Source organism: Lepisma saccharinum, chromosome 20 (assembly GCF_977018435.1).
Source record: "Lepisma saccharinum chromosome 20, izLepSacc3.1, whole genome shotgun sequence".
In the NCBI taxonomy this organism is placed as follows: Eukaryota; Metazoa; Arthropoda; class Insecta; order Zygentoma; family Lepismatidae; genus Lepisma; species Lepisma saccharinum.
The window spans coordinates 50,664,559-50,680,916 of NC_139248.1; the positions used below are offsets into that span (position 1 = coordinate 50,664,559).

Below are 16,358 nucleotides of genomic sequence, written 5' to 3' on the forward strand. Positions count from 1 at the left end.
TGCGACAGATAGTTATCTCTATATCTCTGTTCCCCCCCCCCCCCGCCACTTCGCGGAAAGTTTGAAGCCTGGATAGAGCATGCTTGGCTTCGCCAAGAGAATGCTATGCTTCTAGTTATCAGCAAGCTATGCCTGGTAAGGCAATCTTTACTTGCCAAGTGGCTGATGTGGGTTCTGTATGGAATAGTTTAGAAATACACAAGGGAAGCGAAAGATGAGGTGTCAACGAATGGCTCTGATAAGAGAAGGTGTGAAGTGAGAATCGAAGACAATGAACTCGGTGTTGCCAAAACTAGTGAGTACAATTTCCCTGTCCGAGGTAGAAAAAATCCCTGTTTCATATAAAATGTCTCCCAGAGTAATTGAAACATCGATAAGAAAATTGTTCTTCTTCCCCATCGATCCATTAGAAACTTCAGTATACAAAAATATTAGGATAGGTTAAATGAATGTAAATAAAAGGGAAATAACAAAAATTGTGATTGATATACAATTGTACACGTTGACAAAAAGAACACCAAATAAGAACATTTTCATTAAATCAGTCAGCATTAGTTTAACTTTAGCTGTGATATAATACTACTATTTGGAAAAGTTAGACAGTAGAAAATTATCGATTGATCCCAAGTTAAATTAAAGATTTCCAATGGGGTCCATTTTGAGGGAGTAAATTACGCAACGGAAGTAATTATAAATGTATTTCGCACTTCAAGAGAACACGATTATTATATGGTGTCTTCCATTTTCACTGCAATTTTGCTATTTTTCATAAACGTCTTTTTCCCTGTGCCAAGAAGGAAATCTCTTAATATGGCAACACTGCCCGAGCGAGTGTTCCTCTGATATGCAACGCCAAGTGTTTACGTGGGCAGCCAATAAATACCTACCACATGTAAGTTTGTAGCTAAGGGTTTTGAAGTAAATAGGATTGATGGTTTGGGAAATTGTTGCTGACTATTTAGTCGCATTGGTCTCCACACATTCTCGATGAGAGTTGCAGCTCGTTGCACTCTAAAAGGTGGAAGGTGAATCAAGAAACCTTAAGGAAGATTTCAGACCGAGGCGACAAGCGACACGTAGCTAATTGGAAACGAACCTTTAGAAATAAATGTAGCCCCTCGTACAGAAGCGACAGGACAAGCCGCACATGTCGGTTGTTGCTTGCGTGTTAGTCGGACTGGAACGCTTTCACAGTATCGTGTTGAATATTTTTTTTACAGGAGGGAAGGGGCCTTGTTGGCTGTCGCTTCGGTCTAAAAGCTGCCTTACAATGTGTAGAGTTAAAGTAAATGTGTCTGCCACCAATATCTTGCACTAAACCCATTTTGGGACCGTGAGATCAGTATCTTGTCAACATGATTTATGAAAACACTTTTTTGTAAGAACATAACAAATTTTCATGCAGATCGTTCATCTATAATGCTTATTGTCGGAGGTTTCTTACTAGTTTTATTGCAATTATTTCGTTACGTAGGAGTTTATTGTTAATTTTAGGTTTAACTGTATTTATAGTAGGTGTGTGAAGAGACCAATTTTGAAAAGAATTATTGCTCCATCTACATTAAGTTAATTAAGCTTAATAATAATAATAACTTATCTATTCTGTATATAATTATTTATTATTTTAAGTGCCTGAGGAAATACAGGTAAAAATTCCTTATCTCTTGGTACTTGGATTTGCATTAACACCTTTTCCGGCACTGTATAATCTCTTACCAGAAATTGTTGCATGTGATTTCACTAAGGGAGAATTCACACCGAAGAAACACGCGACACGCAACACGCGACATGCAACACGAAACACGTGTCGCTTAGAAGCGAACACTCAGTAATCAATGCAACCTTTCGAACCGAAGAGACACGGCAAGATGCACGTGTCGCGTGTCGCTTACATGCCTATCGGACTGTGCCGTTTTCTCAATACCGTGCATCGTGTTGCTTCAGTTTGATTTTGGCGCATGCGCAGCGAATGCTTCATTCTAAAGAGCTGTATTTAGACTCTAGAAGAGAGCCCATCCTGCATTATGTTTGATCCTCTAATTTGTTGATATATTAAAGTATCGATATGTACAATGTTTTAACAATGTTTTAAGATTTAAACACAACGTTCATTTCGCTTTATCAAGTTTTTTGATGCAGTTATCTATCGGTTGTAATTTGCCTTCAACATCGTGAAAACAGGCCGTGTTTTGGCCATTTACCTGACTGATTTTATTTGAAAAAGTCAGCTTATTAAGGCACTTTAGTCGAAACTATATTAGTCAACATAGTAAAGTACTCTAGTGCATTGTTTTTCAACACCGGGTCTCGACCCGATACCGTGCCCTCGTATCAACTATACTGAGCTGTGAAATGTTCTGCTGAAACTGGTTGACAACTATTATAATCCCAATATCATATTTGAGTTGTGAGTTTTCGTTTTTTAAGTCCATTTTATGCACAAAAAGACTAATCAGAACTGGATCTGCCCGGTGCCTCACCGGTTATCGAAACCGGGATCACTTAATTACAAGGAGACGATGTTACCACTTTGTCTTCCATATTTTTATATTTGTCAACAATCCTACACACGTAATCAAACTATTATTACTCTTATGATTATGCTAGAATTTATTTATCAATATTTAATTTCATAGGTTAATTCATGCATAAAATGTTCAATACTGTAAAGATTTACGAGGAAAATTCTTCGGCTAAGGGCATTGTCTTAAAAAGAATACCGTGACATGGTTTCAAGAAGGTTGAGAACCATTTCTCTAGTGTTTGGGTATTCGCTTTATTCAGGCTGAAAAGTCTAGCGTATACAGTTTGATTTCAGTGCATATTATTTCTCAGTTTTCTCGTGCACAACATTCCTCTCCCAAGTTTCAATACCTTGCACAAATTTTACAACGCAGTTTACATGTAACAATGTCTCTTGTTACGTTATTTTCGGGTGATTAATAAACTGATTAATGCAATTACATCGGTACCATCATGCAAACTGAGCAAAGAAACCAAGTGTCGCTTGCCGCGTGCATCTTGTTTCTTCGGTGTGAAACACTCGTGTTGCGTGTTGAATGTCGCATGTTGCATGTTGCGTGTCGCGTGTCGCGTGTTTCTTCGGTGTGAATTCTCCCTAAGAGATAACGAATTGTGTGGGCCCACATACATGTATAGTATTTATATTTCTACCACGTTTCAAATATCTCATTTTTGTGGCTCCTTACCAAGTATTTTGTTCCCAGTGAAGACTCCTTTGTAGATGTAGGTCCGGGGCTGTTGCCCCCTAACTCGCCTAAATCCGGACTTGTGTTTCATATATTCGTGTCTGGTTCAATAAATGCGTTACACATCCATCAAATACTTGGAGGTTAACTTTTCCCTCATTTGAGTTGTTATCTAATCGTCCTTTGTGACACTGAATAATCCGCCGATAGATGGCTCTCGCGCGGTCTCTGTCCGTGACGTCATGGTCGCCATATTGAGTTCTCGGTTTGGTGAAGACGAACAGAAGGCGAGAGGGTGGTCCGGAAGCTCACAAGCCATTGCTCCGGTCGGAAGAAGGGGTCTGAATGCCGGACCGGAACCTTTAACACAGGTTCCGGCTCATTTCACCGAGAACCGATTTCTGCCCGTTTCTGTCGACGCAGGGAACGGACGGAACCGAACCGGAAGTCGCAGCGGCTGTTATGGAAACGACCGGTTCCCTCTTTTATCTCAGCGAGGCACTCGGAAGACAAGGAACGTATTAAGGAACAAAGCGGCGCCTGGGCGGTGGAACGGGCAGAGCATAAGGTTCCCGCGCGGTAATTAGAACGTCAGTCGTCACCGCTACGCGGCGCCACCAGTCCCTCCCGCTGGCAAGTGAATGTTTCACGACGCCATCAAGATAATGACTCCGATGTGTCATCTCGGTTGATTCAAACGGCAATGAGATTAGTGGAGCCTAAACTGGGATTAACATCACACAGCGCTCTTCCTGTGTTGTCCTGCGCCTTATTGTCAGCAAGTGTTTGCGCGAAGAGACGGAGGGTCATTTGCAATCGTCTCCCACTGTCTTCATCATTCATGATGCCATTGTGCCATTACTTGTATCCGTATCACTTTATTAGCTTCTGAAAAGCTCACAGTTGTTTATAAAGTAGCATTCATTGTGGTTGTCTTACTCCCTCCTTGGCCATATACGAGGGCGTGTCAAAATATAATGACACTAATAATATTATGTTAAGATTATTGGCTCTCTTTACTGAATTTGTAATACAAACTTTCAAACAATCCAAAGTTATGTTGGTCCACTTCATTGGCTCTTCTTTGACAGTCTGTGAAGCTCACGAAAAAGCTTTGGTCAGACGGGTCAACTCTTATGGTGTTCAGCCGACCTCCGCGGCGGAGTGTTTAGCACAGCGCTCTACGACGCCAGAGGTCCCGGGTTCGAATTCCTTGTGAGTGTCCCTTTATCAATCTCATCATACCATCACTCATCCTCATCTTCGCGATTAGAAAAATTGGAAGGAAAAGAAGTCAAATAAACCAAATCAGTCAATCCTATGGTGTTCATAAATTTAATGTTTGTAAAATATAACATGAATTGTCGAAATAACAATCAAAAAATCGGTATTTAGCTGTTGGCATCGCTAGCTGTTCAATATTTCGAAATATCTCAGCAATTTACACACAAACCAAGCAGATTGCTATAGAAATGCATTTACATGTTCGTTGTATAAAAGAAAGAAATAACTCATGATGCAGAAGTTGAACTGGGAACTTGTAAATAGAAATCGACATGATATTCGTGAAAATGTCACTGCTTCGAATCAAATAATTGGATTGAAGAAATTTTCTCTTCGTAAAAGTCTTAATTTTTCAAAGAGAATTTAGCCTTCTTCCCTCCCCACCCCTTGCCTGCTTCAGGAAGAAGGGGGAAAAAACGCCAGAACTTTGTTAGAAGAGTCGAAACTGAATTAAAAGTTTCCTCTTGATCCCCATTAAAATATATGAAAGGAAGAAGTTTTCTTTATTTCGACAGCGTCGTATATTGCATCTTATGTCCGTTCGAAGCCTTCAGTTGCTAAGAGCTTGATTCAATTTCGAGAATGTGCGTTTGTATAATTCTTAGGCAGGAAGTTAATATTGAAAAAAAAGCATCCCTTTTCCTTTACTCCCTTCCCCTGCAACTGCATTTCTCTGAAAAAAAAAAGAACCTGAAGAAAAATTCACAAATCTATCCTCAAGACACCTTCAGCAAACCCCTCCCCCCTTAAATCTCTAACTTTTTCCTTCCTCTACTTAGGTAATTTTATCTTTGATTACTAACTCAATTTTTTCCATCAAGTGCATTATCTGTTTCCTTTTCTCTACAATCTCTTTCCCTCTCTGTCTCGAGGACGTTCAATTTCATAAATTTCTCTCTAACATATACTGCTTGCATATTTATGAGTTTTAGTAGAAATCAAATACACAGACAGACATTTTTCGAATCAACTCATTTCCATCGTAAGCAAGTCTGCCATTAGCGAATTAGGTAGGAAAGTCACAAGGAAGGAGGACATCAGGATGAGGATATAAAACTGAGAGGGCGGGAAGCACGACTATTATCAAAACGCAAAACACTACTTCAGTTCACAATTTTCTATTTTCGTGGAAAATGTTTGTGTCGAAAGTTTTGTAGTTCTCATGTTGGAAAAAATTTTGCGTAATTTTATTGATGCAAATCTGAACATGCAAATAGAACATGAAAGTATGGTTTACTTCTTTGAATAACTCTAATTGCTGTAACTGACTAACAATAGCGGCGTTTGGGTGCCAAAACGGAAGGGGGGACGGGGGCAAAGACAGTACTTTCTCTTGGTAGACAAGATTTAATGTTAAGAGGCCACAGTACACCCGCCTAATCGCTGCCACTGCTGACTGTACTTTTATCACTATTGATACTGGAATTATAGCTTAATTCGAAGCATTAGAGGAAAAGTAATTTAAAAGTTGTGTCCACTATTCTCAGTTCACGTTGTTTTATTCATTTTTTTCTGGAAAGGTAAATCCTTTGTCTCTCTTGTAGGAGTGAAATAGTTTTTGTTGTTTCTTTGTTATTTTGAAGACTTTAACCGGAATCTCATAACACGAAAATATGTTTGTTTGTTTATTTATGAAAATATATCGTTGGTTGTCTGTCTGAAATAAAATAAAGTCAAATTAAATAACTTTTTCCACAAGTCAATATCTTCATTCCTCATTTCCTAGCTAATTTTATCCTGTGCATTTTCTTTTCGTAAGAAGTTTTCGAACATTTTTCATTTTTAAAAAATATCGCTACCGTACATTAGAACTAGATACTAGCAAATCGACTGAAAACGTAAAACTATCCTAGTCATCGCTGTTTGTTGTAATGTTACGTGCAATGTTTGTACACTGCAAAAACCTTCTTTTCATTGTTTATGCAATGACATTTTGTTATAGAAATGGAATGTTTGATTTAAGGTCTTATTATATTTTCGATATTTGCTTCATTGTAGAGAGTCGTTTAAAAATTATGCCCGATATGCACTCTACCACTAGGCTTTCTCTTAAATAGCGCTCTCTGTTCCACAGGTTGCCTCAGTTATATAATAAACTACCCGCACACATTGGCACTTTCTCCCTGGAAAGTAGGTACATTCCGATCGTCACTAACAATGAATCTGTAGATCCTTGTTTCTTTTCCTTGCTTATGTCTTGTCATGTTTATATTTACCTAAACCACCTTGACTTGTTTTTGTTAATCTGTTACAGTTTTGGTGTAAAATGGCCATTACAGTGCTGTATCTGAAACTTGAAATAAATAAAAAAATAATCTCACGATATCTCTGACTCCACAATTTTGTTCATTTTTTTTTTTTTTGCAAGTGTTTGAAGGCAAGACTTCTCTCATGCAACACTTATCAGCGCAGGTGCACTAGGTTTCAGAACATTGCACTTATATCCTAATGGCCTTTTTGTTATACGTTTATTTTGTTTTGCTGACTACACACAAAGATACGTACTAGTTCCATATTTCAGTGATAAACCGGTAAGGTAGGGGCAAGGGATGATGTTATTGTCCCTAAATTCGTAAATTAAAAAACCTAGTTAGATGAAAGTATTCCTCCACATGCTGCTCACCAAAGTTACGGATTGATATTTATATATATATATATTTATATATATATATATTTATATATATATATATTTATTTATGTATGAAGCTGAAATCAGTTATATTTTGTATTATCTTTGCGCATCATGGCATGTAGACTCCAAAAATTCAGTTTATATTTTCCATATTTTTACATGTATTAGGCTCATATTTTACCTACTTTAGTTATATTTACATGCTATTTCCTTATTTCAGAATATTTCTCAACATATACTCCATATTGGTGCAATAACTGCATGTCCCTGTGTGACCAAAAGAGTTTGGCGAATTTCTCGCGAATAACTGACAAATTTGAAATACACTGTGCAAGGTGCAAAAAATGGGGGGCAAAGACAGTTTTCTTTCCCTCGTAGATAAGGTTTAGCTTAGTGCGAGGGCAAAAGTGGGAAAAAGGTGGGGGGGGGGGGCAACTGCTCCCCTCGCCCTCTCCTAATCGGCGCCAATGGATAAGGACGTACGTAAAATCAGGAAACACTTACCCTTCGGCAAAGCTGGGAAACAGATGAGGGCTGAAACTGGTGACAGAAGGAAGCGACACCGCCGGTCTCAGCCCATTGTTGCCCAGAGAGACAACAATGCTGCTGGGTTCAGGCAGAGAAGAGGTCACAGTCGACGACGTTACAGAGGCTGATGACGTCACTGACGGTAGAGGCGAGGGTGACGGAGATGCCGATATACTGCAAATGAAGGACAGCAAAAGATAAGACAAGAACCAACAGAGAAACTTCTAACTGTCTGTTGTAGAAGTTACCTAATTTTACTAAGCCATCTCGGTGGCCGAGTGCGTTGAGCGTCGAACTCACGATTTCATTTCCGGGTTCGAATCCTGACCTGGGCATGGGTGTTCTTTCTGAGTGTCTCTTCATCAATTTCATCACATCATCACTCACCCTGATCTTCGCGATTAGCCAAAAGTTGCAGAAAAGCAAAGTAAAGTAAACCAAATCAATGAATGAATCGTGATCTTGTTATTGAAGGTTACGGATTCGAGTTCCGGAATTTTTCAAGTGTTTTTCTTATTCATCCTCATTGTCGTGCTTAACCTAAAGAGACAGGATTCATCGATTTGGTCTATTTTACTTAGATTTTTTGCCACTTTTGGTTATTCGCGAAGATGGTGATTAGTGTTGCCCACGAGACAAGACTTTGGCCTGTCTCGTCTCGTGGAAATGCTGTGAAATGCTGTCTCGTCTCGAAAATATTCGTTTGTTCTCGGGACACATGATCAATCTCGTCTCGTCTCGAATTTTTATAAGCCTGTCCCGTCTCGTCCCGTGGGCAACACTAATGGTGATGAGTAATGATATGATCAAATTGATGCAAGGCGTCGCATCTGGGTGGGCGAGGGTGGGCTCTAGCTCTAGCCCACCTTAAAATAGTCACATGCCAACCCGTCTGCGCACCAAAATAAAATGAATACATGATATATATTATTTAGATAACGCAAAGTAACAAGCTGGTAAATAATTATTGTATATAGCGGCCTTAACAATTGACTAACATAACTCAGTTTCACTTCAAGAGTGATGGACGTTTCTAGATTCTCCACTAGGTTGGTTTCCTTTCATTAACGTGCGAGAAATGATCAAATTAAAGTCTTAACACATGTAAAAACAATGAGTAAACCTACAAAAATAGGAAGAAAAATATGGAATATATTTGATCAAAGTGGCTATTCTAGAATTCTTTTTACTATTCCGGTAACTGTGACTAAATGACTCTTGTTAAATTAAATCTTTTTTGAATGTTATCAGTTGATTGTTTGTTTGATTGATTGATTTGCTTTATTTTACTTCGATTTTGTGCCACTTCTGGCTAATTTGCGAAGATGACATGATGAAATTGCTGAATGGACACTCACAATCATCCATGCCCAGGCCGGGATTCGAACCCGGGAGTCAGTTGAATATAATTTTTCCATTATAACGATTACAAGCTTCGTTTGTGTTGTAAAAGCCAAAACCAAAGCTTTTTTTGAACCGATGAAAGCTTATTTCGCTTTATTATTATAATATTCATTTCTTTTTACAAAATACAGGAAATTTATATGCCAAATTTTTAACACTAATAAGAATTTCATACAATATATTTGTAATAATTTGATTATAAGTATGAATTTAAGTCATGAACAAGAATGCTCCTAACAGCACAACGTTCAAGAAACGTCGCTTCATCTTGAAGAATCCCTAGCGCCGGCGCTGGTCATGACCACCGAAGTCCACCTAAAAATATTTTATCCACTCTTGACCCCACCCCAAGAAAAATTTCTGGCGACGCCACTGAATTGATGAAGGGACACTCACAAAGAACCCGCATGTCTGTGCCTGGATTCGAACCCGGGGCCCCTGGTGTCGTAGCACGCTGTGCTAAAGAGAGAGGAAAGGAAAAGACAAATACAATTTTACCTGAAGGTCTCAAAATTTGCTATCTTGATTTCAACTTATATTTGAACTCTCACTAAGGGATGTTATACAAAGACAGGGACGGCTTGTACCAATCGAGAGCGAACTAAACCAGACGCTTCTATTACCTCTTTTTTTCTATATCGCTTTAAACACTTCTTTCATACGAAGACATGTAAACATGATATCCATATATCTAAGTTAAGGACTTATTTTCGATGTTGTCCCTGCTAGAACCCAAGAACATACTAGAACCACCATCAGCAGAGTAAGCCGTTGTACGTGGTATAAGTAGTGTACGACCACCCATAAGAGTACCAAGGTATGTATGGTGGTTCAGAATTTGTACCACCTAACATGAAAGAGTTAAAGAAATTTTCATTTCAGTCGTCTATAAGAAAATATAGTAATGAATCTAAAAAAAACTTCAAAACATGAATTAAAATTCTTTCCTCATTTGCATACACAATTACTATGAAAAATAGTGAAATAGTAACGTTCTAGTTTCTCTGACGTGTTATGCTCACAATTATATTTACACCATTTTTGAATTTTACTGAACAATATTTGTTTCTGTTAAATTAGAAATATAAATAATAAACAAATCATACGTAAGCACTTGAGCAAGATTAACTACGTGCATAGTACATAATGTAGGGTGTTTCCGGACAAACAGCCAAACTTTCACAGCACCTAGAGGACATCAAGATGCACATCTTTTATTAATAACGTTTACTCGTTGAGATCTCGTTTGGGCATAATGACCTTAACAAGCAGCATTTTTATCCTGTATATATATGAAACCACTTGCTACAGGTTCAAGGTTGCCACTGACATGTTTTTATTCCATCCGAAAGCGACACATTTTGTAGTACAACGTGGGGAAACAGCGTTATTAATCTAGGAATCTGTGCTGTTTATGAAGGCTTCATTTAATACAAAAGCATCGAATACAAAAGGCAAATAGGGTATGAAAGGTGATAACATAATTCCAGGAAAAGTTCAGCCCAGGGACCATGGACGTTCGCAGATTTTTTTCAGAGGAAAGGAGGGGGAGGATGAAGAAGGTATTTTTTTCGGGGGCCGTCAACGGGGTATGTTTGAAGTTTTCATGTTCCTGCAACGCCATTATAATGACTGACATGAATTATTGTGACTAAAATGCAGTTATATCTGCAAAATGATTTTCGTTGACATTCTTTTCCCAGCGGGCATGGCCCCCTCCTCCCTTACCTCCCTTTTTCGGAAGTCCATGCCAGCGACATGATCCTATGCTGGTATGATAATATTTTCATACAGTAACATCGCTTTTAGTGTACTATCCGCCAGAAGAAACTGATGTCAGTGGCAACCGTGATTTTGCGTTGCGTGGCTGTGGTTACAGGATAAAAATTTGCTGCGTTTTAAGAGCAAAATGCTACTAGAAAAGTCGTTCACCTTAATGTCTTCTACAAGCTGCGAAAGTTTATCCATTGGTACTGTGACACCCTACTGAGACCTTGCTTAGAACTTCAGCAAATACCTATTATTTTAATCTTTTAGTAAGAAATCTGCAAATAGTACCTGGGACTGTAAGGGCTGGCGACAGACGGAGTGCGTGCTTGCGTCAGCTCCTCCCGCTGCCCTTCTTCCGGCGACCTTTCCACGACGGGGCTGCCCGGTGTCAACCGCCTCCTGTCCGGTTCCTCCCCCTCTGTCCCGCTGTCCGGATGGTCGTCCGCCTGGACGTCGATTCCAGGGGACGCGGGGCAACTGGGAGGCTCGCTGCTGTCGGGAACCGCCGGTCCTTCATCCCCTGACATCGCCTCCACCTCAGGCTCCTCCTGCTCTGCGTTGGATGCTGCGTCTTCTGTCTGTTGTGGATGAAGAGATGATATTATTGTAATTGACCCTGTTATGATCACTTTATTTCTCGAAAACCACTAACAATCCTTATGTGATATGTGTCACTGGTCGTAGTACCTGCGCGTATGTTATATTACTAATGCACGTAATGACTTTGGAAATGTCAGCATTAGAGAATTAAGATAAATTAGTGAGTTCGTTCGTTTGTTTAAAAAGTCATATCGCATTGCGTACGTCCTCTTAATATTATACAAATACTACAAATAATTGTGTCCATTTCTAAATAATAAACTGTGTCAATACGGCAAGTTTCACAATATTTAGATGTTTTATGAACAAAATTAAATAAAAACAGGCTTAAGATGTTCCAGATTATGTGCCCCTTGCCAAGGTGTTTCCTGTACGAATTTCACTCCTGTTTTCAGTGTTTCCAGTGAAGACAATAGTGAAAACATTGATGACCAACATGACAACGGTGAAAGCGACGAACTCCTTGATTCAGATATGTAGTTTGTGGTATGTTACATACAGGTGTACAGTCATGAAAAAAAAACTTCCTCCATAGATCCTTAATATCAGTAGTCTTATGGGGAAAGTATCTTTTTCCACGACTGTACAATACGATAGTGACAATCTGATCTGACTTAGTTTGTGAACAGAACGAGACACGTGATAACAATAGCCCGCCTGATGAGACGGCAAATGCTTAAGAATTTGTTATACCTTAGATGCCAACACTTTTGCCAAATTCATTTCTCATGTGAAATATTGAAATTATCCGCTTTCTTGTTTACCTACCGTGTAAATGTCTGCACAAAGCTATTGTCAATAGTTCCTTTATTTCGTAAAAACTTGAATTTGTCCGCCATTTTTCATGATTGATTGATTGATTTAGTTTATTTTACTTCGCGTTTTGTGCCTCTTGGCTAATTTGCGAAGATGGGGATGAGTGATGAAATGATGAAATTGATGAATGGACATTCACAAACAACCAAGCCCGACCAGGATTCGAACCCGGGACCCTTGGCGTCGCAGCGCGATATGCTAACCACTCGGACACAGGGTCGGGCTCCGCCATTTTTCAATACGCGTACTTACTCGCTGGGTGATTGCCGGGAACTTTTGATAGGTTGTTATTAATGTTATTAAGATGCTATGTACCAAATTTCAGCTTGTTATGAATTACTTTTTTTTTATTTCGAAAAAAATAGTCTAAAGTGACTGCGCTTCTGGAGTAAATTAGGAAATGAGTTGTTAACGCTGGGAGGAATTGAATAGTCATGTGTTGACCAGGGTACAAGACACTTGGGCCTATATTTCTGAAACTCTAACACATAGAGTCAAATTATGTAGCTAATTTATGCAAATATGTGCTGTTAATTAAAGGTCAAGTGGGATGCGTAAGTACTACCACGCAACTTGCCCGTCGCCATGTAAATTATCTTCGTCTTGCCTAATTATAGCTTCAAGAATTGAAACAGAACGCTAAACAGACTGCTGACACTTCTGCACCAGCATTGGTAAACAAAAACCTTAAAAACACGTAGGATGCAAAATGAAAATAGTCAAGGACAATTTGTCGAGCAATTTTTGTGCATCCTATTGTAGGTACTAAATCACATAAACGTATAAAATATTTTTGACAATTGAGTGATTGAGCGTAGATTTACTTATTACTTATGGTACACAGTGGCGGCGATTAGGGGGCATTTGCCCCTTCCCCTTTTGCCACTTTTGCTCTCGCTCTATGCTAAACCTTATCTACAAAGGGTAAGTAAACTGTTCTTGCCCCCACCTCCACCCCGTTTTGGAACCCAATCTCATGATATAATGTTATTGTAATTGCATAGTTTGAGATAGCAGTTAGAAAATCTTACATTTCCAATTTTTTAAACATGTGGCTATAAATAGTGGGACTGTAAAGTGGACCTCATAAAAAGGCATTTATCTTGAAAAGTGTTGAGAATATTTATCGGAATCTCAGAAAGAAAGAGGCGAGTATTTTGATAACTGCAAAACTTTCTGGATTTTCCAGTTCATTTCCTCATGAATGAACAAAGCGTATAAATTTATAGAACTTTCCCGCAAGTCGATAAGTAATTAAAGAACAACAAACTTTCACTGGCCATATCTTCAATTCTCTTGTGAATAATATAACGCGTCTCAGTTAATCTTTGAAGCGTTCTTAAAAGCAATTCTTCCAACGAAGACCTGGTTTGTTCATGAGAAACGTTCGCGTCCAATTACTAACTTTCCCATCTTGGCACATAAATTTTCCATAACAGCTTGAATCGAAGAGCGTGCAAGGGCTGTTGCGAATTGTACCTGTCCAGGCACAAGTCTGCCTCTTTGTTTATGGCTTTCGCACATCTCCAGCTTTAAAATGTTGTCGTTATACTAATTGCATTCTCTGTGACAGTTTTGTTCTGCACAGTCTAAAGATTTGAAACACTACCGAAGTTCCATCAAGTTTATTGTCAGCTTCGCCCGCTTTCTGTAAAGTTCTGGAATAACTGTCGTAAATTTGTAAACACGAACACTCTCGCATGGAAATGAAGTAACGTATAATTTTTGTTAAGCCTAGACAAGAAGAAGAACTATTAGACACATCCCTCATCTATTCTATCCTGTAGGGCTCTATAAAATTAAGATCACTATTTAATGTTACATGTTGCTAAACATTATATAGTACAGTGGGATGCACAAGTACTGCTCAGCAAATTGTCCAATACTGGTTTCATTAATTACTCTATTGTGTGTTTTTAAGGAATGGATCTTTATATTTACAAATACATTTTACGTTATTTATATAAATTAAAGCACGAAAGTGTTTGACTTTCGATCTCGCAACTTAAGTTTCAGGGTTCGAGTCTCGGCCTGGACATTGGTATTAAGGTACCTGAACCCAATATGACCTAGTACCCAATATGGCCTATTTGCTGTTTCGAAGTAGTTACAAGGTTAATTCAACAGATGACGTTAGTATGTAATTTAGACTGTCCGAATGACATAATTGAACCTGTTGGTTGTACATATAGTGCACTAACTTGACGAGAAATAAGCGAAATAGCTGGACCTCGTGATTGTGTTCTACGTGAACTAATATTGCATGTGGAAGTAATTACTTACTGCTTTTTCCAAGTGATAGGTGTTTATATATCTCTAGCTCATAATTTGTACTTTACAACAATGTACAAAAGTTCTGTTTATAACGAAGGGAAAAATAACACTACACTGTAAAAAATGTTGGTGTTAAAACGACACAGAGTGTGGTCCGTGAAGGTTTACACCACATTTTGGTCAACATTTAACCTCAGTGGTGTCAAAAAGGTGTTGATTGCAATCATTTGTCTGTGTTATTTCAACACCAGTGAGATTAAACGTTGACCAAAATGTGGTGTAGACCTGCAGGATCTCTGTGTCGTTTTAACACCAACATTTTTTACAGTGTAGGCTATATAAGATGTACTCATGTTTTTATGTTCACGTAGAGTGCAGGAGTCACTTAGGATGATGAGGATCTCTCATTTACCCAGACTCTGATGTGTAATCCATGTAGTGTTGCCCACGAGACGAGAATTTGGCCTGTCTCGTCTCGTGGAAATGCTGTGATATGCTGTCTCGTCTCGAAAATATTCGTTTGTGTCGGGACACATGATCAATCTCGTCTCGTCTCGAATTTTTAAAAGCCTGTCCCGTCTCGTCCCGTGGGCAACACTAAATCCATGGTATTCTGGTGACACGTTATGACACGTCACTTCAATGTTTATTGGTTTGTAAACGATGATATTTCCTTTTGTTATTTCTTCGTGTAATCTCATTATGTCGTTATGTAAATTAAACGTAAGTGTGTCAATATCCTTATCTACCTAGCTATAAAAATAACATTGTGGTACTTTCTTTACAATTTCTGTTGAATATTTTGATGTGAGAGAACAAAATATATTACTAGGCCATATTGGGTACATATATATCTAATATACCTGACTTCAATTTTAAGTAAACCTCCAGAAATGTTCCCCCTCTTGAATCTTGCGATTAGTTTTTCTTTCTGACTTTGTAAACAATCGTAAACCTTAGGTAGGCCATATTGGGTTCAGGTACGTTATTTGTGAGTGTCTTTTCATCAATTTCATCTAATAATTGCTCACCTTCGCGATTAGCCAAAAGTGGCATAAATGCGGCGCTAAATAAGAAAATTCAATACTTAATTGCAAGGACAATACAGTCGCACTTTCTTTCCAAGTATCTGAAGATGGAACACTGAGATTCAGAGCTGTCGCGTAAGATATGATGGAGATCAGTTTCTGGCTACATCAGTGCAGCGAAGCACGGATATATTTACGATCACTATTTTGCTGGGCAAAATCTTGACCCAAGATTTTTTATGTCTCACACAACTTTAAAACTCCATCGTTTCGGACACACTTGCCCCCCGTGCGGAAATTCCTATGAAGCGAAAAAAATCCAACAACCCATTCGTTCCAAATATGCAAAAATTTGGCATTCCTAAACGGCCATTGCTTTCAGAAAAAGGGGGAACGCAGCGGTATACTGGAAACTTTTTAACTCTCGCGACCGTGAGGAACAACTTCCTGTTCAAAGGAGTTGGAAATTGTCTTTACGTAACTTTGAGAGAGTTATGTATTACTGCATTAGCACTTTAACGTCCCAGATCACTCGCGGAGGAAAAAAGAAAGAGATTACTTCGCTTTCTCGCGAATAAATCCCGAATCGTACCCAAAAGAGGCAGTTGCCCCATGCGCCGCTGCCTCTTTCAAACATTTCTATGTATAAGCGCATTTGGTTAACTCGCGATTCCGAAATTTCTCTCGTTTTATAGGAGCGATAACTTTTCCCTCTCCTGCGAAGGAGATGAATGCATTATCTCATCTTACTTGTAGAACAGCACGTCGAATTTTCTCAACTGAAAATTCCTTCGTTCTCGAATCAGACAATAA

At 38.8% G+C, this 16,358-nt stretch overlaps 1 protein-coding gene across 1 annotated transcript in view; it reads right to left on the bottom strand.

Annotated features, from left to right (window-relative positions):
- The window catches only part of LOC146003460 (uncharacterized), an 87,569-nt gene that overhangs the window by 50,960 nt on the left and 20,251 nt on the right, over positions 1–16,358 (bottom strand). Inside the window, exons 3-4 of the mRNA XM_083141749.1 lie at positions 11,116–11,405; positions 7,630–7,827 (exon numbers count right to left, since the gene is read on the bottom strand). Of these exons, the coding sequence (XP_082997875.1) occupies positions 7,630–7,827; positions 11,116–11,405 (488 nt within the window). The remainder of the gene's footprint in view (positions 1–7,629; positions 7,828–11,115; positions 11,406–16,358) is intronic.